Genomic DNA, 26,983 nt, shown 5'->3' with positions numbered 1-26,983 from the left:
CATTGACGACAGTAAACCTCTGACATACATTATCACATTGACGGCGGTAAACCTCCGACATACATTTTACTGGCCATTTCATCAACATATAGACGAGTAAATCTATCAACTGTGTGTATGGCAGGATATCGGAGATTTGTGTGTAGTTATCAGCCTTGTAATTACTTTGGATAACTGAACACATTGTCACGTTAAAGCCATTGCGCCAACAAAGGGGGAAACCCGGATAAAAGCTGGGCACATTAGATGGTATTACCAATACGACAGAAACCACTGATACAGCCATCACTTCTCACTCAGTACAACTACAAGGATTTGTTTGTGACCAGAGAAAATCACAAGCTCTTAGAAGGTCTTATACCAAGGCAAGCGATGGAAATCCTTTGATCTGGCATTTAGTGACCCCTAACTCGCAAAATCAAATTATGTTGGTGCCATTCTATCCTGTACTTTACATTTCCATTTTTTAACATTTTAAAATATAATTACAACATGTTGCCAATATTGCATCTACCACCGAGCTATATTGTTTGTTTCCATCATACAGCGTGTATACCCCTAGGGAAATAAGGGTCCTCCAGCCAACAGCTAACTCGCATGTTTTGTACTCTTAATTGACGTCAAAATTAACATCATAATGAATATTTTACTTTGATGTAAACTCCAGTTTTGTAGCAGCATGAAACCAAAGAAGGTCATAGTGTCTATGAAAATCTAAATAAACAAGAGATCCCAGAGGGATATTGGCACCCACCGTCTAATGATCTTTATTGGATGTATATATGAAAGTTCTTTTCTCTACATTTCACTTTTCCTCTAAATCATGACAGCATGACATTTGATGCGAGTGCTGATTTTTTAGTTTTACATAATGGAATGGAGAACATATGCTCTACTTTTGAGTAATTACTGACATCATTTGCAGTTTACTTAGATACTAGCCAAAGGAGGGTACCATCCCAATCAAGCCTTAATAGTTTGTTAAACATATCATTCCTAAAATATGATCAATTGGTATCCATCATCAATCATTGATTTCATTAGGTAACTTGTATATATCCTGATTGGCATGGACCTGATTTAGTGAACCTAATATATCTGATCTCGGAGGCGAGTCTAGTGTTTTATTGGCAGCAGTACAGACCTTAAAATAGCTCTTAACACTAACTCACATCCAAAAATAGCATAAAACATTAAATCAATATCAGAATATACCCAAAAATAGAACACTGTCTACCTAGTACCCAAAAATAGAACAGTGTCTACCTAGTACCAGCATATATACCTATACACTGCAGACAACAGAATTACAACCTGATGCTATCGCAATATGAAATAGCTCCTGGAATCAGATTGGTGGGAGACGCCAAGAGGACATGTCTATTTACATTAAACATCCAAGGGAGTGCTGGCTTAGGTCTGAAAGTACCACATGGAGCACAGATGAACTTCACTTGAAATACTGAAACTACCACAGCGCAGATAAACTACTACCACAGCACAGATAAACTACTACCACAACACAGAGAAACTTCATTTGAAATACTGAAACTACCACAGCACAGATAAACTACTACCACAGCACAGATAAACTACTACCACAACACAGAGAAACTTCATTTGAAATACTGAAACTACCACAGCACAGATAAACTACTACCACAGCACAGATAAACTACTACCACAGCACAGAGAAACTTCATTTCAAATACTGAAACTACCACAGCGCAGAGAAACTTCATTTGAAATACAGAAACTACCGCAACACCGAGAAACTTCATTTGAAATACTGAAACTACCACAGCACAGAAAAAAATCATTTCAAATACTGAAACTACCACAGCACAGACAAACTTCATTTGAAATACTGCATGAAACTACCACAATACAAAGAAACTTCATTTCAAATGCTGAAAGTACCACAGCACAGAGAAACTTCATTTGAAATACTGAAACTACCACAGCACAGCGAAACTTCATTTGAAATACTGAAACTACCACAGCACAGCGAAACTTCATTTGAAATACTGAAACTACCACAGCACAGAGAAACCTCATTTCAAATACAGAAACTACCACAGCACAGAGAAACTTCATTTGAAATACTGAAACTATACCACAGCACAAAGAAACTTCATTTCAAATACTGAAAGGCTTTCTTCATTTGTTTCAATCTTTCAATCTCTACCTTTAAAGTAGGTAAATTTATGACACTGGGCCTCTTGGTTATTGAGAAGTTGGTTGAAAACTTTGTCTCAGGTGGCCTAAAAGCAAGAACTCGAAAACTGAAGTGAAATTTGGACGAGGTATCACCACAAACAATAGGAACCCAATGTGAGGTGTCAATGTTCTGATTAGGAATTATTCAAAATGTTAGAAATGGTTGTTCTTACTTTCTTAGTAAAATAATGAAATAAAAATTAATAAAACAATTAAACTGTATTTAAGCAATGAACAGCGGTTTTAATGTTGTTATTGTCGATATGGCAGCAAGATGTATGGTGGGCAAATGGCGTTAGGGTTCCCATGCTACATTTACCCACCATACATCTTGCTGCCATATCTACTATAACAACATTAAAACCACTGTTCAATACTTATATTTACATTGTCTTACCATTTCCGTCAACTTTGAAAAAAACTGAACCAACAAATAAAACCCCAAAAAATCCCGCCTTTTTTAATGTCACATGACCCACTGGGTGTTATAGCCTGAGGCACTGGGTGTTATAGACGTATGGTGGCAACTGCCTCTTAGCATTGTGTCAATGGGGAAATGCAGAGCAAATGTAAATATAGTACAATGATATTCAGTAAGAGTAGTGTGTAACACCTACCAGCCAGTCGACTGTGTCCCGAAGCTCCCGGCGACGGTACCCATGCTCAGCGTGGGTAGGATGTAAATAATTGGTTGCATGGTTCAGTGCATTTTTGGAAATAGCTTTCCTGCAAGACAAGAAAACAAAATGTACCTGAATGTTTTCACAGGAAAATTAGTGATAATATCAACTGCGTTATCCTGTAAGAGGACAAAAGTTCATTAATAATAAAAACTATGGCCCTGGGGAGAAAGAGTCATCCTTATTACCATTTCAATAACCTATTTCAGAGTTCTCTACTAGTTGTAACCAATGAAATATTAATGAAAGTACACATCTTTATGACCTCAGACTGATACTGGCAGCTACACATAGCTTGTGTTGAGGTATGAAAGTTTTTATGACCAGGACTCTTGTATGTTATATAGAGGCCATACTTAGTGTATGTTTTATGTCAAGACCTCACGTAATGTATGTTTTATGTCAAGGTCGCACATAGTGTATGTTTTATGTCAAGGCCTCATGTAGTGTATGTTTTATGTCAAGGTCGCACGTAGTGTATGTTTTATGTCAAGGTCGCACGTAGTGTATGTTTTATGTCAAGGCCTCATGTAGTGTATGTTTTATGTCAAGGTCGCACGTAGTGTATGTTTTATGTCAAGGTCGCACGTAGTGTATGTTTTATGTCAAGGTCGCACGTAGTGTATGTTTTATGTCAAGGCCTCATGTAGTGTATGTTTTATGTCAAGGTCACACATTGTATATGTTTTACGTCAAGGCCGCATGTAGTGTATGTTTTATGTCAAGGTCGCACGTAGTGTATGTTTTATGTCAAGGTCGCACGTAGTGTATGTTTTATGTCAAGGTCGCACGTAGTGTATGTTTTATGTCAAGACCTCACATAGTATATGTTTTATGTCAAGGCCTAAAGTAGTGTGTTCAAGAATTATAAAACAATTTCATTTACTTTAACACTGTATTTATTGTCCAATTTTGTAAGTTTGAACTTGTAGAGTCATCTTTCTAAAGCAATATTCAACATTTTCAAATACAAGTACAATACAACCTCAATTCAAGCATAAGAAAAACTGAGCAATCCAGTGAATCTGGTTACAAAAATCGAGTGGTCAAATTAATCAGGTTATAAAACTGAGTGGTCAACTTAATCAGATTATAAAAACTGAGTGGTCAACTTAATCAGGTTATAAAAATAAGCGGTCAGGTTAATCTGGTTATAAAAATTGAGCAACCAGTGGAGAATGGTTAACTGTGTAGAGAATGGTTAACCGTGTAGAGAATAGTTAACTGTGTAGGGAATGGTTAACTGTGTAGAGAATAGTTAACTGTGTAGAGAATAGTTAACTGTGTAGAGAATGGTTAACTGTGTAGAGAATAGTTAACTGTGTAGAGAATGGTTAACTGTGTAGAGAATGGTTAACTACGTAGAGAATGGTTAACCCTATAGAGAATGGTTAACCCTGTAGAGAATGGTTAACTACGTAGAGAATGGTTAACTGTGTAGAGAATGGTTAACCCTGTAGAGAATGGTTAACTACGTAGAGAATGGTTAACTGTGTAGAGAATGGTTAACTGTGTAGAGAATGGTTAACCCTGTAGAGAATGGTTAACCCTGTAGAGAATGGTTAACTGTGTAGAGAATGGTTAACTGTGTAGAGAATGGTTAACTGTGTAGAGAATGGTTAACTGTGTAGAGAATGGTTAACCCTGTAGAGAATGGTTAACCCTGTAGAGAATGGTTAACTATGTAGAGAACGGTTAACTGTGTAGAGAATGGTTAACTGTGTAGAGAATGGTTAACCCTGTAGAGAATGGTTAACTGTGTAGAGAATGGTTAACCCTGTAGAGAATGGTTAACTGTGTAGAGAATGGTTAACTGTGTAGAGAATGGTTAACTGTGTAGAGAATGGTTAACTGTGTAGAGAATGGTTAACTGTGTAGAGAATGGTTAACCCTGTAGAGAATGGTTAACCCTGTAGAGAATGGTTAACCCTGTAGAGAATAGTTAACTGTGTAGAGAATGGTTAACCCTGTAGAGAATGGTTAACTGTGTAGAGAATGGTTAACTGTGTAGAGAATGGTTAACTGTGTAGAGAATGGTTAACTATGTAGAGAATGGTTAACTGTGTAGAGAATGGTTAACTGTGTAGAGAATGGTTAACTGTGTAGAGAATGGTTAACTATGTAGAGAATGGTTAACCCTGTAGAGAATGGTTAACCCTGTAGAGAATGGTTAACTGTGTAGAGAATGGTTAACTGTGTAGAGAATGGTTAACCCTGTAGAGAATGGTTAACTGTGTAGAGAATGGTTAACCCTGTAGAGAATGGTTAACTGTGTAGAGAATGGTTAACTGTGTAGAGAATGGTTAACCCTGTAGAGAATGGTTAACTGTGTAGAGAATGGTTAACCCTGTAGAGAATGGTTAACTGTGTAGAGAATGGTTAACCCTGTAGAGAATGGTTAACCCTGTAGAGAATGGTTAACTGTGTAGAGAATGGTTAACTATGTAGAGAATGGTTAACTGTGTAGAGAATGGTTAACCCTGTAGAGAATAGTTTTCACATTAACTTACTTGGACCAATACTACGTTTTTACATCTGGCTACTGTGGAAAACCCATTAAAGAACACTTATGTAGAATATTGGAAAACGTGTCTGGCCTGGTGGCACAGAGGTCATTTTCTACAGTGTAATAATACTGGATGGGCCTCCATCTCATTAGGTATCATAGCACTAGGCTATATACTTTATGGCCAATTATACATAATATCTATAATATGTGGCTGAATATAGATCAACTGATGACAGCCCCATACTAACACACCTCTTGGCATCATCACCACAAAATCGCTCATTTATTGATTTCTCTCATTGCTGCAAATTTGGTGTAGGTCCCGAGTATCACTGACCAAATGAAACATGGCCAGTTTATCCACCTGTGTATTCTAATTTACAAGACTCTTCACTTAACAGATATAATTTCAATTCACACTATATTAACATTCTATAATGAATTGTAGCTCAAAGTCTCTTTATCAAGGACTCCATTAAAGGTTGATCATTGCAATGTGTTATATCACAGGGTATTTTTCTATACTGTCACACACTACCACTGTCTTGTCACCATCTGTATACCGTCACACACTACCACTGTCTTGTCACTGTCTGTATACTGTCACACACTACCACTGTCTTGTCACTGTCTGTATACTGTCACACACTACCACTGTCTTGTCACTGTCTGTATACTGTCACACACTACCACTGTCTTGTCACTGTCTGTATACTGTCACACACTACCACTGTCTTGTCACTGTCTGTATACTGTCACACACTACCACTGTCTTGTCACCATCTGTATACTGTCACACACTACCACTGTCTTGTCACTGTCTGTATACTGTCACACACTACCATTGTCTTGTCACTGTCTGTATACTGTCACACACTACCACTGTCTGTATACTGTCACACACTACCACTGTCTGTATACTGTCACACTACCCTGTCTATGTCACACACTACCACTGTCTTGTCACCGTCTGTATACTGTCACACACTACCACTGTCTTGTCACTGTCTGTATACTGTCACACACTACCACTGTCTTGTCACTGTCTGTATACTGTCACACACTACCACTGTCTTGTCACTGTCTGTATACTGTCACACACTACCACTGTCTGTATACTGTCACACACTACCACTGTCTTGTCACTGTCTGTATACTGTCACACACTACCACTGTCTTGTCACTGTCTGTATACTGTCACACACTACCACTGTCTGTATACCGTCACACACTACCACTGTCTGTATACTGTCACACACTACCACTGTCTGTATACTGTCACCCACTACCACTGTCTGTATACTGTCACACACTACCACTGTCTTGTCACCGTCTGTATACTGTCACACACTACCACTGTCTTGTCACTGTCTGTATACTGTCACACACTACCACTGTCTTGTCACTGTCTGTATACTGTCACACACTACCACTGTCTGTATACTGTCACACACTACCACTGTCTTGTCACTGTCTGTATACTGTCACACACTACCACTGTCTTGTCACTGTCTGTATACTGTCACACACTACCACTGTCTTGTCACTGTCTGTATACTGTCACACACTACCACTGTCTTGTCACTGTCTGTATACTGTCACACACTACCACTGTCTTGTCACTGTCTGTATACTGTCACACACTACCACTGTCTTGTCACTGTCTGTATACTGTCACACACTACCACTGTCTTGTCACTGTCTGTATACTGTCACACACTACCACTGTCTGTATACTGTCACACACTACCACTGTCTGTATACTGTCACACACTACCACTGTCTTGTCACTGTCTGTAAACTGTCACACACTACCATTGTCTTGTCACTGTCTGTATACTGTCACACACTACCACTGTCTTGTCACTGTCTATATACTGTCACACACTACCAGTGTCTTGTCACTGTCTGTATACTGTCACACACTACCACTGTATGTATACTGTCACACACTACCACTGTCTGTATACTGTCACACACTGCCACTGTCTTGTCACTGTCTGTATACTGTCACACACTACCACTGTCTGTATACTGTCACACACTATCACTGTCTGTATACTGTCACACACTGCCACTGTCTTGTCACTGTCTGTATACTGTCACACACTACCACTATCTTGTCACTGTCTGTATCCCTCATAAAAAGGCATATTACTTATTCATGTAAGCTTGGCAAATAAAAATATAAATATTTAAAGTTTGTACACCTCAGTGGTTTCTGGCTACCTTTATAGATGGAAAAATTGTTACAATGGTAGATTCACCAATGACTACTTTGAAGTAATGAGTAAATGCTAAAACATATAAGAGCCCCATTGAAACCTTTTGCAGAGGGTATAGAAAGTATAAAACGCTACCCATATCTCATGTGTATATAGAAGAATCTAACCTTTGTACAGGAGACAACCGCCATGCATCTCCATTTCATTAGCCCAGAGAGTCTAAAAGCTTTCTAGATATCATTTATTATTTCAGAAAACCAAATTAAGATGACATTTTTCCTTATTGTCAACTCCAAATCTTGCGCGATGAGAAGAGGCTGACATTTAGGATAGTAACCATATATTGTGCTGAGTACAGACCTGTTGACAGAATTTTGCATGCTGCGATCCCAAAAAGCCTGTACCCAAGTCATCTGTGCCTAGCACACAAACTCACTCCCTCTTTATTGCCAACAAGCAAAACCCATTTGGATTCTAAATTGACTTTGGTCAATCTTCCTAAGATTGCTCCGGAAGGAAATTTCCAAATAATCCAATAGGAAAATGAAATTCCGTTAATTAATTCTCTGTCATTCTTGTCACCATGTTCAATATCCATATTGACACTTCAGCCAATTCCCACCTAATCTCAGCACATTCTGAATTAAGCAAATAAAACTACATTGAATGTGACATGTCCTCTATTGTAGCAACACTGGAACATTTTGTAACATTTCCTGTATTGGGGACAACAGTACCCAATATCACATTTCCTCTATTGTAGCAACACTGGAACATTTTGTAACATTTCCTGTATTGAGGATAAGGATACCCAATGTAACATTTACTGTATTGGGGACAAGGGTACCTAATGTAACATTTACTGTTTTGGAGACAAGGGTACCAATGTAACATTTCCTGTATTGAGGACAAGGGTACCCAATGTAACATTTCCTGTATTGAGGACAAGGGTACCCAATGTAACATTTCCTGTATTGAGGACAAGGGTACCCAATGTAACATTTCCTGTATTGAGGACAAGGGTACCCAATGTAACATTTCCTGTATTGAGGACAAGGGTACCCAATGTAACATTTACTGTTTTGGAGACAAGGGTACCCAATGTAACATTTCCTGTATTGAGGACAAGGGTAACTGATGTAAGATTTGTGCAATTTGTTCAAGGGTTTCTGAAAAGAAGACTAAAATGTAAATTGATTACATAGGGACAGTACACACAGCACGATGGACAAAAGGCAATTAGAACAGGTCTCAGGTGACATGGCACTGCAAATGATACACTGTAGTAACACTCCAGTCAACCATTGTGGTTCTTATTTATATCAATACCAATTTTTTTGTGCGAGTAATATCATTTCCATACATGAACTGGAAGTGACGTGTTAAAGAGACTGAGTGCCTATGCAAAACAAGAATTACACGTAATCATGTCTGACCTGTTCCAGTATCAGTATAGTCAGGTTTTATGTCTGTTCCAGTATCAGTATAGTCAGGTTTTATGTCTGTTCCAGTATCAGTATAGTCAGGTTTTATGTCTGTTCCAGTATCAGTATAGTCAGGTTTTATGTCTGACCTGTTCCAGTATCAGTATAGTCAGGTTTTATGTCTGACCTGTTCCAGTATCAGTATAGTCAGGTTTTATATCTGTTCCAGTATCAGTATAGTCAGGTTTTATGTCTGACCTGTTCCAGTATCAGTATAGTCAGGTTTTATGTCTGTTCCAGTATCAGTATAGTCAGGTTTTATGTCTGACCTGTTCCAGTATCAGTATAGTCAGGTTTTATGTCTGTTCCAGTATCAGTATAGTCAGGTTTTATGTCTGACCTGTTCCAGTATCAGTATAGTCAGGTTTTATGTCTGACCCGTTCCAGTATCAGTATAGTCAGGTTTTATGTCTGTTCCAGTATCAGTATAGTCAGGTTTTATGTCTGACCTGTTCCAGTATCAGTATAGTCAGGTTTTATGTCTGTTCCAGTATCAGTATAGTCAGGTTTTATGTCTGACCTGTTCCAGTATCAGTATAGTCAGGTTTTATGTCTGTTCCAGTATCAGTATAGTCAGGTTTTATGTCTGTTCCAGTATCAGTATAGTCAGGTTTTATGTCTGTTCCAGTATCAGTATAGCCAGGTTTTATGTCTGACCTGTTCCAGTATCAGTATAGTCAGGTTTTATGTCTGACCTGTTCCAGTATCAGTATAGTCAGGTTTTATGTCTGACCTGTTCCAGTATCAGTATAGTCAGGTTTTATGTCTGTTCCAGTATCAGTATAGTCAGGTTTTATGTCTGTTCCAGTATCAGTATAGCCAGGTTTTATATCTGACCTGTTCCAGTATCAGTATAGCCAGGTTTTATGTCTGTTCCAGTATCAGTATAGTCAGGTTTTATGTCTGACCTGTTCCAGTATCAGTATAGCCAGGTTTTATGTCTGTTCCAGTATCAGTATAGTCAGGTTTTATGTCTGTTCCAGTATCAGTATAGTCAGGTTTTATGTCTGACCTGTTCCAGTATCAGTATAGTCAGGTTTTATGTCTGTTCCAGTATCAGTATAGTCAGGTTTTATGTCTGTTCCAGTATCAGTATAGTCAGGTTTTATGTCTGTTCCAGTATCAGTATAGCCAGGTTTTATGTCTGACCTGTTCCAGTATCAGTATAGTCAGGTTTTATGTCTGTTCCAGTATCAGTATAGTCAGGTTTTATGTCTGACCTGTTCCAGTATCAGTATAGTCAGGTTTTATGTCTGTTCCAGTATCAGTATAGTCAGGTTTTATGTATGACCTGTTCCAGTATCAGTATAGCCAGGTTTTATGTCTGACCTGTTCCAGTATCAGTATAGTCAGGTTTTATGTCTGACCTGTTCCAGTATCAGTATAGTCAGGTTTTATGTCTGACCCGTTCCAGTATCAGTATAGTCAGGTTTTATGTCTGTTCCAGTATCAGTATAGTCAGGTTTTATGTCTGTTCCAGTATCAGTATAGTCAGGTTTATGTCTGACCTGTTCCAGTATCAGTATAGTCAGGTTTTATGTCTGACCTGTTCCAGTATCAGTATAGCCAGGTTTTATGTCTGTTCCAGTATCAGTATAGCCAGGTTTTATGTCTGACCTGTTCCAGTATCAGTATAGCCAGGTTTTATGTCTGTTCCAGTATCAGTATAGCCAGGTTTTATGTCTGTTTCAGTATCAGTATAGTCAGGTTTTATGTCTGTTCCAGTATCAGTATAGCCAGGTTTTATGTCTGTTCCAGTATCAGTATAGTCAGGTTTTATGTCTGACCTGTTCCAGTATCAGTATAGTCAGGTTTTATGTCTGTTCCAGTATCAGTATAGTCAGGTTTTATGTCTGACCTGTTCCAGTATCAGTATAGTCAGGTTTTATGTCTGACCTGTTCCAGTATCAGTATAGTCAGGTTTTATGTCTGTTCCAGTATCAGTATAGTCAGGTTTTATGTCTGTTCCAGTATCAGTATAGTCAGGTTTTATGTCTGTTCCAGTATCAGTATAGTCAGGTTTTATGTCTGACCTGTTCCAGTATCAGTATAGCCAGGTTTTATGTCTGTTCCAGTATCAGTATAGTCAGGTTTTACATAAATTTCACTCAAGTTTAAGTAACAAATGTTATTTCCCTCAAAAGTGTTAATCCATGTTAATAGCAAGACTTTCACTCAAATTGTACCTAATAACTGTGTTAATAGTAGCAAAGACTTTCACTCAAGGTAATTTCACATACAGCAAAGGACACTTGTATGTGAAGACATGTTGCAAGATTGATTCATTATGCAAATTTTGCAGAATCATTATTTCTAAAATTTCAGCATTTAAAATATGTTTTTTACCCAAAAATTTCACTTGTCTTAATGAAATATAAGTCAGCCTAAAAGAGTACTTAATGTTTCAATATATAACTGAAAACAAGGTTTGAACTGACACATACAGGCTGAACAGATTTTATAGAATATTCTGGAACATTTTCTTCATGTTTATTGTCACAATCTCATCACACTTTTTTCAAACTTGATGTCAATGTGATTATGATAGAAACGAAACATCCTAAACAGTAGATCAAGTCTATCACCATCTCGGACACTACATGTCTACAGTGCTTAATATGATTAACATTGGTCATTAGTCTGATGAAGGTGACAGTGTAGTCATCGAAACGTCACACTCTTAAATATCATATTGGTTGTGCTATATAACTTCTATCATAGATTTTATAGAAATTTCTCATAAGATAATATGTTCTAGCCAGGAACATCAGCCTTCCTAAAAAAAAAAAAAAAAAAAAAATTCTCTCTGAAATACAACATAATTTTCAATGTTAAATCACTATAATCTGCCATTTAAATTTGAAATTTAATCTATGTGGTACATTCCAATAGCTATATTAGATGGTCAATCAAACTATATATCAGGTTAGGTTAAAATTGTTTTTTTACTTTTAACTTAATTATATGCCCAAAAGCTACTTTACAGAGTCCTTTGACTATGAAATATTGATAATATTCTGATTGATATGTCCATTATGTGATTTAACTACAGCCGAACTCACTTAATTTGAAATTGGATATATTGAAATATTGTTTAATTTGAAGTACGTGAAATAAAATCCTCGTCCAAATGCCTTCTTTGTCTTTTTTTTGTTTCATCTCTTATTTTGGAATCGGTTTATTTGAAATATCGCTTTATTTGAAAGGAAATTATTGCCCCCAGCAATGCTAAACCATTGTTTATATATCGCTTAAATTAAAAGTTACCACAGCCATTACGATACGTGCATTCGATCAATAGACGGGTAAAAATGAAATTCTGATTTACACAATACAAATAAATAGTGACTTTTGATAATCAAATATGTTAGCTATGAGCATGAATCTGTATTTATATACAAGTATACCTTGAGGGACAAAGCTTATTTTGGCATCTGCTACATACATACATCGAAATTGACTCTCATTTAACTACACGCGAGACAATAGCAAATGAGGAGGCCATTCTTAGAGATTTGACAGACAATGATAACGATGTAACCAGGACGGTGATAATGACGATGACCCTCAAACGATTCGTGGAAATATATCTATCACCCATACAAGGGACTGATATTTCAGATGGTAGTTTCGTGGAAAGTAGCCCGGATGTACCAGAAACTGTTTCCCGCGAACTTAAAATAAACAAAAACAAGCAACAGTCGAAGACTTCTCCCGTCGAATTTAACATTATTTCTAATAAACTGTGAAAATATTATCATTTGGGAACCAATTGTAAATACTGACTAAATGGTATGTCGATTAACTATATTGGGCAATGGTGTGTTGTTTGACGTAGTGCGGTACTGACGTAGCGCGGTACTGACGTAGCGCGGTACTGAAATATGTCGGCCACTGGCTGTATCCTTTATATTGAATACCTGTCATATTGAAGTATTTTTCCATTCCCCCAGGATTTCAATATAACCAGGTTCGACTGTATATACCAAGTTTGGTTAATGTAAAGACTTTTGATAAACTGAACATTATACTGTTATATTGATGATCCAGACATGGTCGACACCATAGCCAACGGAACTTTTGTTGACACGAAAAAACCCAAGCTTTATAACAGAAATGTTATGACTGTATCTCTGGTAATACGATATAAATACAATTATATTCCAGAGAGTTTAATGGAAATTTTATTTTGTAGAAAAGGCTGAATTCATAATCGTGCTGTCATAAATTATAGAACATATTGGCTAAATGCCAGCTACACAATTGTGCTCTCTATATAGGTGTGGTAGCACCCGACAAGTAAATACATTATAGTATTTCTCTGTGTATATATATATCTATACAAAGCACATATATATACTTTTGGATAATATTTCCCATATATATATGCATGTAAATAGGCAACAACCCACAGTGAAAACGTAAAACATGTCACTCAGAATTTTTAATGTGTTTTTAGAAACTATGGTTGAAGACACCACACAGCAGATTATACAAACAAAGCCATATATGTAAGTGAACAAGTCCAGAGAGATTTTTCGGAGTAAGAGAGTGCTAGCTGAGGATAAAAATTCATACTTGCTGTGCCCATCACCCGATAACACAATGTCGCCAGTCCTGCAATATAAAAAACTCACTCTAATCTGCTGCCTAATACTCCCCATCATACCCAATAAACACTTTAATTACTCACTCTCTTGTCAATATCCTATTAAGTCCATAATTGCATATTGCAAATCATACGAGCAATAAAATGGAAATCATAAAAAATTGACAATTTCTTCAATTTAATATCTGCCTTTGAAAAAGATATATTACTACTACCATACATATCATAAAATGATGGGAGTTTTTATTTACATCCAATGTATAACAGGCTCTTATATTTTTCAGTAAAATTAGATAATTACCATGCAAACATCAAGTCAAATAAAACAGTATTTATGGACATGCAAGACTTGAAACAAGAGGCCTATGGTCCTTGAAAGTCATCTGACTCTCAAGACCCTTTTACTATGGTAGCATATTCAGTAGCAAGTATAGTGGTATTGTTGGTCAAGGCGACCATCTTGGATTTTTAATTGACCGGAAAAATAACAACACTTGATCATCACATGTCATCTCAAGATCAATGTAGCCAAGTTTGAGTTGAATGTCACTGGTGGTACTTGAGAAGAATTTTGTGGTTATCGGTAAAATGTATGTAGGCCTATCAAACAGTATTTTATATGTCCAATATAAGGTAATGGTTCTGTTACGTTTTACATATAATCTGTGTTAAATTTAAACGGTTATTTGATATGACATTAATAAATTGTTATTCGGTTGAATTCAGTTTTATCGTTATTCCTTTTGCAAACATGACATGTACATCGGATCATTATTGAAGTGACTAAGCAAAAGAAACTTTATAATGACTGTATATCGGCAAATCTACACCAAACTACGAGTGACAGAACGAAACATTACATATACATGTACATGTATTGACCAGTCTTTAAACTTAACTGATGAGTGACAGAGCGAAGTTATAATGATTATATAATGTTGACAAATATTGACCAAACTTTGCACCACAAATGACAACTCGCTTAATTTGAACACGCGGATAACTTAAAGTTTTCTCGTGGTCCTGTTGAGTTCGAGTTAACGAAGTTCCACTGTATTTACAATTTAGATAATGGATGCATCTAAAAAAAAGTAAAGTATTGAATAACCATCATGCATTGAAATATATCCTAAGAAAAAAAATCAATCTGCCAGGTGACCAGAAATAAGCAAGTCATATTTCTGTATGAGAGGATATATACATAGAGGATATTGAATGCTTTCTCGTCGAACATAACATGTATTTCATGAGTATGAAAGAATATTGATAATTTTATGAGTACTTCGAAGCACGAGAGTAAAATATCAAAATACATACCATATCTATCGAGATATGTTGTATCACGAGGTGTTTGTGGGATGCACATGACTATATATCTACCGAGAAATGTTGAGTATACTATGTTTCTGTGTTGAGTATACTGTTCCTGTGTGGAGTATACTGTTCCTGTGTTGAGTATACTATGTTCCTGTGTTTAGTATACTATGTTCCTGTGTTTAGTATACTATGTTCCTGTGTTGAGTATACTATGTTCCTGTGTGGAGTATACTATGTTTCTGTGTTGAGTATACTATGTTCCTGTGTGGAGTATACTATGTTCCTGTGTTGAGTATACTGTTGCTGTTTTAGTATACTATGTTACTGTGTTGAGTATACTGTTGCTGTGTTGAGTATACTATGTTACTGTGTTGAGTATACTGTGTTCCTGTGTTGAGTATACTATGTTCCTGTGTTGAGTATACTATGTTCATGTTTAGTAACTTATGTTACCTGTGTTGAGTATACTAGTTTCGTGTGAGTATTACTATGTTCCTGTGTGAGTATACTATGTTCCTGTGTTGAGTTATACTAGGTTACTGTGTGAGTATACTCTGTTCTTGTGTTGAGACAATATGTTCAGTGTTGAGTAAATACTTTTCCTGTTGTTGAGTATACTATGTTCCTGGTTGAGTAATGCTCCTGTGTTGAGTTACTATGGTTACTGTGTTGAGTATACTGTTCCTGTGTTGAGTATACTATGTACTGTGTGAGTATTGCTGTGCCTGTGTGGAGTAAATATGTTCATGGGTGAGTATACTGTTTTCTGTGTTGAGTTATTACTAGTTCCTATGTTCCTGTGTTGAGTATACTATGTTCCTGTGTTGAGTATACTATGTTCCTGTGTTGAGTATACTATGTTCCTGTGTGGAGTATACTATGTTTCTGTGTTGAGTATACTATGTTCCTGTGTTGAGTATACTATGTTCCTGTGTGGAGTATACTATGTTTCTGTGTTGAGTATACTATGTTACTGTGTTGAGTATACTGTTCCTGTGTTGAGTATACTGTTCCTGTGTTGAGTATACTATGTTACTGTGTTGAGTATGCTGTGCCTGTGTTGAGTAAACTATGTTCCTGTGTTTAGTATACTATGTTCCTGTGTTGAGTATACTATGTTTCTGTGTTGAGTATACTATGTTCCTGTGTTGAGTATACTATGTTCCTGTGTTGAGTAAACTATGTTTCTGTGTTGAGTATACTATGTTCCTGTGTTGAGTACACTATGTTCCAGTGTTGAGTATATATACTTTTCCTGTGTTGAGTATACTATGTTCCTGTGTTGAGTATACTGTTCCTGTGTTGAGTATACTATGTTACTGTGTTGAGTATACTGTTCCTGTGTTGAGTATACTGTTCCTGTGTTGAGTATACTATGTTACTGTGTTGAGTATGCTGTGCCTGTGTTGAGTAAACTATGTTCATGTGTTGAGTATACTGTTCCTGTGTTGAGTATACTATGTTCCTATGTTCCTGTGTTGAGTATACTATGTTCCTGTGTTGAGTATACTATGTTCCTGTGTTGAGTATACTATGTTCCTGTGTGGAGTATACTATGTTTCTGTGTTGAGTATACTATGTTCCTGTGTGGAGTATACTATGTTCCTGTGTTGAGTATACTGTTGCTGTGTTTAGTATACTATGTTCCTGTGTTGAGTATACACAATGAGACTCCAGTATTATGAGTGTTATCCTATTAATTGATTCCGTTATACATGAGAGTTAATCAGTGTCCTGTCTATGTAACACAGTCTATTTACCAGTAACTGCTGATTTCCGATATATCTTTTTTATATCTGATTTATAAGAGTGAAATCAACAATGACATCTATAGAATTATGGCCGTAAAACCAGCAGTGTGCTGATCAGAGAATGTGCAACTAAGCCATCCAGTAAACACAGTCTAGATTAGAAGCTCAGGGATGATAGCACTGGCTTTCCTCATACCACGTAATTAGATGTCTATCTGAGAATACACAAAAATCTACCTTCAATTATCTAGTCACATCAATCATTCCAAGTTTTTTAGCATTAATATACCATTCATGTACAGTCATCCATGAAAAAAAGCACGCAGAATGCTACGTATGGATATAGTGCTTATCAAAGCTTATTGATCCGGCCAAGCTGGGATGTCATCAGATAATTTGTTCTACTTCATCAGTACTCTGGGCACCAACCAGGCACATCTTGGTGGAATGTGTGGGTATATTACAACCAGGATAATCCTAGGGGAATGGGTGGGTATATTACAACCAGGAAAATCCTGGTGGAAAGGGTGGGTATATTACAACCAAGATAATCCTGGCGGAATGGGTGGGTATATTACAACCAGGATAATCCTGGGGGAATGTGTGGGTATATTACAACCAGGATAATCCTGGGGGAATGGGTGGGTATATTACAACCAGGATAATCCTGGGGGAATGTGTGGGTATATTACAACCAGGATAATCCTGGGGGAATGGGTGGGTATATTAGAACCAGGATAATCCTGGGGGAAAGGGTGGGTATATTACAACCAGGATAATCCTGGGGGAATGTGTGGGTATATTACAACCAGGATAATCCTGGGGGAATGGGTGGGTATATTACAACCAGGATAATCCTGGGGGAATGGGTGGGCATATTAGAACCAGGATAATCCTGGGGGAATGTGTGGGTATATTACAACCAGGATAATCCTGGGGGAATGTGTGGGTATATTACAACCAGGATAATCCTGGGGGAATGGGTGGGTATATTACAATCAGGATAATCCTGGGGGAATGTGTGGGTATATTACAACCAGGATAATCCTGGGGGAATGGGTGGGTATATTACAACCAAGATAATCCTGGCGGAATGGGTGGGTATATTACAACCAGGATAATCCTGGGGGAATGTGTGGGTATATTACAACCAGGATAATCCTGGGGGAATGGGTGGGTATATTAGAACCAGGATAATCCTGGGGGAAAGGGTGGGTATATTACAACCAGGATAATCCTGGGGGAATGTGTGGGTATATTACAACCAGGATAATCCTGGGGGAATGGGTGGGTATATTACAACCAGGATAATCCTGGGGGAATGGGTGGGTATATTAGAACCAGGATAATCCTGGAGGAATGGGTGGGTATATTACAACCAGGATAATCCTGGGGGAATGTGTGGGTATATTACAACCAGGATAATCCTGGGGGAATGGGTGGGTATATTACAACCAAGATAATCCTGGGGGAAAGGGTGGGTATATTACAACCAGGAAAATCCTGGTGGATAGGGAGGGTATATTACAACCAGGATAATCCTGGGGGAATGGGTGGGTATATTACAACCAGGATAATCCTGGGGGAATGGGTGGGTATATTACAACCAGGATAATCCTGGGGGAATGGGTGGGTATATTACAACCAGGATAATCCTGGGGGAAAGGGTGGGTATATTACAACCAGGATAATCCTGGGGGAATGGGTGGGTATATTACAACCAGGCACATCTTGGTGGAATGTGTGGGTATATTACAACCAGGATAATCCTGGGGGAAAGGGTGGGTATATTACAACCAGGATAATCCTGGGGCAATGGGTGGGTATATTACAACCAGGCAAATCCTGACAGATAGGGTGGGTATATTACAACCAGGATAATCCTGGGGAAATGGGTGGGTATATTACAACCAGGCAAATCCTGGGGGAATGTGTGGGTATATTACAACCAGGATAATCCTGGGGGAATGGGTGGGTATATTACAACCAGGATAATCCTGGGGGAATGGGTGGGTATATTACAACCAAGATAATCCTGGGGGAAAGGGTGGGTATATTACAACCAGGAAAATCCTGGTGGATAGGGAGGGTATATTACAACCAGGATAATCCTGGGGGAATGGGTGGGTATATTACAACCAGGATAATCCTGGGGGAATGGGTGGGTATATTACAACCAGGATAATCCTGGGGGAATGGGTGGGTATATTACAACCAGGATAATCCTGGGGGAATGGGTGGGTATATTACAACCAGGATAATCCTGGGGGAATGGGTGGGTATATTACAACCAGGCACATCTTGGTGGAATGTGTGGGTATATTACAACCAGGATAATCCTGGGGGAAAGGGTGGGTATATTACAACCAGGATAATCCTGGGGCAATGGGTGGGTATATTACAACCAGGCAAATCCTGACAGATAGGGTGGGTATATTACAACCAGGATAATCCTGGGGAAATGGGTGGGTATATTACAACCAGGCAAATCCTGGGGGAAAGGGTGGGTATATTACAACCAGGCAAAAACCCCATCCCACCCAACCCTCAACTTCATTGGGGCATAACAATAGAGCGATGTGTTTTTTGTAACATTATCAGTGGGAATGACCGCAACTGTCCTACAAGAATGGACTATTATCATCCTTTCTTCAGGGAGTGGAAGACTTGCCCTACAGTGAGAGACTATAATACATCGTATCTATAGGGACGGGGGACAGATGGAGGACAGCTATTTATGTGTTATCTATTTTGGGAGATAAAGATAGAAAACAAGAGATGGACACTATAGGTGGTACATATTTGGACAGATAAAGAGATGGCACTTAAAGCTGCCTTCCTTTGGTTAGATTGAGAGAATGACAGATGCACACTGAAGGGGAGTACGTATACGTTTAGACAGATATAGGGAATGAGAGATGAACACTCCTGGTTGCTATTGGGACAGATAAAGAAATTTGCTATTTGTACAGATAAAGAAATTTGCTATTTGGACAGATAAAGAAATTTACTATTTGGACAGATAAAGAAAATTGCTATTTGTACAGATAAAGAAATTTGCTATTTGGACAGATAAAGAAATTTGCTATTTGTACAGATAAAATTTGCTATTTGTACAGATAAAGAAAGCTATTGGCATAAAGAATTGCCATTTGGTACAGATAAAGAAATTGCTATTTGGACAGATAAAGAAATTTGCTATTTGGACAGATAAAGAAATTTGCTATTTGTACAGATAAAAAAACTGCTATTTGGACAGATAAAGAAATTTGCTATTTGGACAGATAAAGAAATTTGCTATTTGGACAGATAAAGAGAGGGACGGACACTTTAGTATGTGCCTATTTCATCAAATCAATGGAAAACAGTGTACTGTTTCACTTTAGATAACATCATGTGATTCCAACCAGAGTAACTCTAGAATCCTTTGCTAAAGATATAATTGTAACAAGTATGCTCTTTACTGATTATAAACTGTGTACAGACTTTTGTTGTATACAAGTAAGCCCTTTACTGACTATAAACTGTGTACAGACTTTGGTGGTACACAAGTACGCCCTTTACTGATTATAAACTGTGTACAGACTTTGGTGGTACACAAGTACGCCCTTTACTGACTATAAACTGTGTACAGACTTTTGTGGTACACAAGTACGCCCTTTACTGACTATAAACTGTGTACAGACTTTGGTGGTACACAAGTACGCCCTTTACTGACTATAGACTGTGTACAGACTTTGGTGGTACACAAGTACATCCTTTACTGACTATACACTGTGTACAGACTTTGGTGGTACACAAGTACGCCCTTTACTGACTATAAACTGTGTACAGACTTTGGTGGTACACAAGTACTCCCTTTACTGATTATAAACTGTGTACAGACTTTGGCGGTACACAAGTACATCCTTTACTGACTATACACTGTGTACAGACTTTGGTGTAGACGAGTACGCCCTTTACTGATTATAAACTGTGTACAGACTTTGGTGCTACACAAGTACTCCCTTTACTGACTATAAACTGTGTACAGACTTTGGTGGTACACAAGTACGCCCTTTACTGACTATAAACTGTGTACAGACTTTTGTTGTACACAAGTACGCCCTTTACTGACTATAAACTGTGTACAGACTTTTGTTGTACACAAGTAAGCCCTTTACTGATTATAAACTGTGTACAGACTTTGGTGTTATACAAGTACGCCCTTTACTGATTATAAACTGTGTACAGACTTTTGTGGTACACAAGTACGCCCTTTACTAACTATAAACTGTGTACAGACTTTGGTGGTACACAAGTACTCCCTTTACTGATTATAAACTGTGTACAGACTTTTGTGGTACACAAGCCCTTTACTGACTATAAACTGTGTACAGACTTTGGTGGTACACAAGTACGCCCTTTACTGACTATAAACTGTGTACAGACTTTTGTTGTATACAAGTACGCCTTTACTGACTATAAACTGTGTACAGACTTTGGTGGTACACAAGTACTCCCTTTACTGACTATAAACTGTGTACAGACTTTGGTGGTACACAAGTACGCCCTTTACTGACTATAAACTGTGTACAGACTTTTGTGGTACACAAGTACGCCCTTTACTGATTATAAACTGTGTACAGACTTTGGTGGTACACAAGTACGCCCTTTACAGACTATAAACTGTGTACAGACTTTTGTGGTACACAAGTACGCCCTTTACTGACTATAAACTGTGTATAGACTTTTGTGGTACATAAGTACGCCCTTTACTGATTATAAACTGTGTACAGACTTTGGTGGTACACAAGTACGCCCTTTACTGACTATAAACTGTGTACAGACTTTGGTGGTACACAAGTACGTCCTTTACTGATTATAAACTGTGTACAGACTTTTGTGGTACACAAGTACTGACTATAAACTGTGTACAGACTTTTGTTGTACACAAGTACGCCCTTTACTGATTATAAACTGTGTACAGACTTTGGTGGTACAGTAATCTCTATTAGCATTCTCTAAATATAAAACTATGTTTTATCCATGAATCCCATGCACACTATAAAATACATTATGTTAGTGTTGATGGAAACAGCAGCAGATGTGTCTGTTTTTCACTACAAGATTCAATTTAATATCCTACATTTGCAACCACAAAGATAAGCATACCAGACTACATTTAATGCATATTATTATATCACTTTGAGATAGCTCATTGATCTGTGATCAACAAGTAGCAGAGGCTGCTAGACCACTAAACACAGCGGTCAGTTCACAGGGTACTCACACGATCACAAGGAGGGACCACCAACCAACACATTTTATGACTAAAGGGACCTATAAACTCACAAGGGGACACAACTCTCTTAAATCAGGTCACGGGGACCAGTCCCAAGGGGACACAACTCTCACACATCCGGTCACAGTGACTTATACAGTCCCAAGGGGACACAACTCTCACACATCAGGTCACAGGGACTTGTACAGTCACAATAAGACACAACTCTCACACATCAGGTCACAAGGACTTATACAATCACATGGGGACACAACTCTCACACATCAGGTCACAGGGACTTGTACAATCACAAGGGGACACAACTCTCACACATCAGGTCACAAGGACTTATACAATCACAAGGGGACACAACTCTCACACATCAGGTCACAGGGACTTATACAGTCCCAAGGGGACACAACTCTCACACATCAGGTCACAGGGACTTGTACAGTCACAATAAGACACAACTCTCACACATCAGGGCTAGAGGACCTATACAATCACAAGGGGACACAACTCTCACACATCAGGGCTAGAGGACCTATACAATCAAAAGGGGACACAACACTAATGGGGGACTTATACAGTCAGGTGGATAACATATTGTATTTAATGTATTAATAATTACCTTGAGATTGCCCTCAATTACCCTTGGTAACACATTGCATTCAATACATAAAATCACCCTCATTCACCCATGGTAACACATTATATTTGATAAATAATTACCTTGAGATTGGCCTCAATTACCCTTGGTAACACAATACATTTAATAAATAATTACCTTGAGATTGCCCTCAATTACCCTTGGTAACACAATACATTTAATAAATAATTACCTTGAGATTGCCCTCAATTACCCTTGGTAACACATCATATTTAATAAATAATTACCTTGAGATTGCCCTCAATTACCCTTGGTAACACAATACATTTGATAAATAATTACCTTGAGATTGCCCTCAATAACCCTTGGTAACACAATACATTTAATAAATAATTACCTTGAGATTGCCCTCAATTACCCTTGGTAACACGATACATTTAATAAATAATTACCTTGAGATTGTCCTCAATAACCCTTGGTAACACAATACATTTAATAAATAATTACCTTGAGATTGCCCTCAATTACCCTTGGTAACACAATACATTTGATAAATAATTACCTTGAGATTGCCCTCAATAACCCTTGGTAACACAATACATTTAATAAATAATTACCTTGAGATTGCCCTCAATTACCCTTGGTAACACAATACATTTAATAAATAATTACCTTGAGATTGCCCTCAATTACCCTTGGTAACACATCATATTTAATAAATCATTACCCTTAACACATACATTTAATAAATAATTACCTTGAGATTGCCCTCAATTACCCTTGGTAACACATCATATTTAATAAATAATTACCTTGAGATTGCCCTCAATTACCCTTGGTAACACAATACATTTAATAAATAATTACCTTGAGATTGCCCTCAATTACCCTTGGTAACACAATACATTTAATAAATAATTACCTTGAGATTGCCCTCAATTACCCTTGGTAACACATCATATTTAATAAATAATTACCTTGAGATTGCCCTCAATTACCCTTGCAGGGCTATTTCTTACTGGTTTGGGACGGGGCCTTTTTGTCTCGTTTTGGGAAGAAAATTTGTGAATTGTAATTGCAAATTTTGGGCATTTGGCTTTAAAATAAAATAATTCCAGTTGGGAATGGGGCCCATTAATGGCCCCAAAAGCCCTACCTTGGTAACACATTGTATTTAATGTATAAATGATTACCCTGAGGTTAACATTATTCAGCCTTAAGAACACATTGTATTTTATATATTAATAGTTACCCGAGGTTAACATTATTCAGCCTTGAGAACACATTGTATTTTATATATTAATAGTTACCTGGAAGTTGCTCTCAATTACCTCCTTTACACAGTCTATTTGAATTATCAATGGTTGAACCTAAGTCGCCATCTCAATCATTTGCATTGTAATCAAAGTATTACCAATTATCCTTAGCTGCCCTAATCGCCCACATTAACACTTACGTTGTATTTGAAGTAATGGCAATGGCCCGGTAATGAGCCTCCTTTTCAGTAGGAAGACTAATATCCACAGAACTTGAGCGCACCTGTTTAGGTACCTCCAGCATTCCCTCATCAAAAGATTCCTGTCTTTGTACAATACCACGTCCACTTTTGAATATCACCTCACTGGTAGGTGATTGTGAGTTTAGGAGGTTGGCATCCAGAGAGGAGGAGCGACAAGTCCTGATTATGGGTACCTCAAGAGTTAGAGCATTCGTATAGTTACACATAATCTCCTCCACCTCTTTGTCCTGAGGTCCACAACTGTCGTCCGAGTCGCCCCCTGAGTCTAACGACCCAGTGTCCAACATCAGCTCCTCGTCACTGGAGGCCCCATTTTCAACTTCGATGTGACGTTCCTCCTCCTCTTTGCGCTGTTGTTCCTCATACTGTTCCATATGTACACAATGAATGCATAGTTTGGGAATTTCAAACGAAGACCGACGTCTCGAGTACTTAGAAATTAGACTATAACGACGGCCCTCAGGTATCAACTCTTCCTCCTGCCCCCAACCCGAGGACGAAGAATCAAATGACTGACAGCGACGACCAGGATTGGGAACCTCCAGAAACTCAGTTGTCTCTTTATGTAAACTACTGCAGTCAAAACTAGAGGAACGTGCCCTCGCCTCCACGGGGACCTCAAGACCAACAACCTCATCAAGATCATGGTCATCGATGGACGTCTGTTTTCGACGAGGTAAACACATTCTCGGCAAATCAAAAGATGGTGAAATACACCTACTTTTCCTGAAAATGTTCATTTTGTTAATAACACTTCGTTGTGATTAAAAATAAACGGAATGCATAGTGAAATGTGGAATAGATGGACAAGACTTCAGTAGTGGCGTTAAAAAGTAAAACAGTCCCCGGAGTATATTCCTGATGAAGCCATTCGTGTCACCCCTGGAGGGAGTGGTAACGACTGACTGAAGGAGGAGTGGCAGTCTACAGGTTGCTTGCTGTCATCCATATGGGATGCTCCTTTGCTGCCCTTTAGCTTCAGCCAAGCATCAGTCCACTTTGACGTAATTATCTGTAGACTGTTTAAATATTAATTCACTCTCCAAACTCATTTTTAACATCTCACCAGCACATTCAATTATCGTAATTAAATTTTCACCTCCATAAGAAGTCCAGGTTGTTTTGTTGATTAGACATGTAGAGAGAGTCCCCATCACTGTACCAGCCCAACCATTGTATCACATCGTATGCCACAGGTAGACGGCTACATAAACCTACCTGTCTCATATGTTTACAAATTCTCAATACATCACATCAATCTATAATGTAGTTCTATCGATAAATGATCAAAACAACTTTGAACTGGAACAGCCCACAAGCTTGTCATTTGCTTTACTATCAGTGGCAATCAGTAGGCTGTATGGCCTAGTATGGCCGAGTGACTGCAGTGTGCCACTACTAGACAGCGTACACAGCCACACTCCAGCATTCCCAGCTGTGTAGTATACACACAGTAGTGCCCACCTGTAGTATACACCACCTGTCCATTCCAGAGAACCACTACTATACTACCAACACTGAACTCCCCACCACCTCTCTATCCTACAACACTACTATACTACCAACACTGAACTCCCCACCACCTCTCTATCCTACAACACTACTATACTACCAACACTGAACTCCCCACCACCTCTCTATCCTACAACACTACTATACTACTACCACTGAACTCCCCACCACCTCTCTATCCTACAACACTACTATACTACCAACACTGAACTCCCCACCACCTCTCTATCCTACAGAACACTACTATACTACCAACACTGAACTCCCCACCACCTCTCCATCCTACAACACTACTATACTACCAACACTGAACTCCCCACCACCTCTCTATCCTACAACACTACTATACTACCAACACTGAACTCCCCACCACCTCTCTATCCTACAACACTACTATACTACCAACACTGAACTCCCCACCACCTCTCTATCCTACAACACTACTATACTACTACCACTGAACTCCCCACCACCTCTCTATCCTACAACACTACTATACTACCAACACTGAACTCCCCACCACCTCTCTATCCTACAGAACACTACTATATTACCAACACTGAACTCCCCACCACCTCTCCATCCTACAACACTACTATACTACCAACACTGAACTCCCCACCACCTCTCTATCCTACAACACTACTATACTACCAACACTGAACTCCCCACCACCTCTCTATCCTACAACACTACTATACTACTACCACTGAACTCCCCCACCACCTCTCTATCCTACAACACTACTATACTACCAACACTGAACTCCCCCACCACCTCTCTATCCTACAGAACACTACTATATTACCAACACTGAACTCCCCACCACCTCTCCATCCTACAACACTACTATACTACCAACACTGAACTCCCCACCACCTCTCTATCCTACAACACTACTATACTACCAACACTGAACTCCCCACCACCCTCTCTATCCTACAACACTACTATACTACCAACACTGAACTCCCCACCACCTCTCTATCCTACAACACTACTATACTACCAACACTGAACTCCCCACCACCTCTCTATCCTACAACACTACTATACTACCAACACTGAACTCCCCACCACCTCTCTATCCTACAACACTACTATACTACCAACACTGAACTCCCCACCACCTCTCCATCCTACAACACTACTATATTACCAACACTGAACTCCCCACCACCCTCTCTATCCTACAACACTACTATACTACCAACACTGAACTCCCCCACCACCTCTCTATCCTACAACACTACTATACTACCAACACTGAACTCCCCACCACCT

General features: G+C 38.5%; 1 protein-coding gene across 6 annotated transcripts in view; it reads right to left on the bottom strand.

Annotated features, from left to right (window-relative positions):
• LOC117328199 (diacylglycerol kinase zeta-like) overlaps positions 1-25,711 on the bottom strand; it is a 90,294-nt gene extending 64,583 nt beyond the window's left edge. Inside the window, exons 1-3 of one of the 6 annotated variants that reach the window (XM_033885635.1) lie at positions 24,125-25,711; positions 13,697-13,735; positions 2,838-2,946 (exon numbers count right to left, since the gene is read on the bottom strand). In XM_033885635.1, coding sequence (XP_033741526.1) covers positions 2,838-2,946; positions 13,697-13,735; positions 24,125-24,927 — 951 coding nt within the window. In that variant the 5' untranslated portion in view covers positions 24,928-25,711. The remainder of the gene's footprint in view (positions 1-2,837; positions 2,947-13,696; positions 13,736-24,124) is intronic. The other 5 variants (XM_033885634.1, XM_033885631.1, XM_033885632.1 and 2 more) reach the window with 5 other exon arrangements.
• Between the last annotated feature and the right edge of the window lie 1,272 nt (positions 25,712-26,983).

The sequence above is a fragment of the Pecten maximus genome, chromosome 5 (assembly GCF_902652985.1).
Source record: "Pecten maximus chromosome 5, xPecMax1.1, whole genome shotgun sequence".
Taxonomy (NCBI): Eukaryota; Metazoa; Mollusca; class Bivalvia; order Pectinida; family Pectinidae; genus Pecten; species Pecten maximus.
The sequence above is the reverse complement of the archived record's forward strand: the minus strand, read 5'-3'. Positions and strand labels throughout refer to the sequence as shown.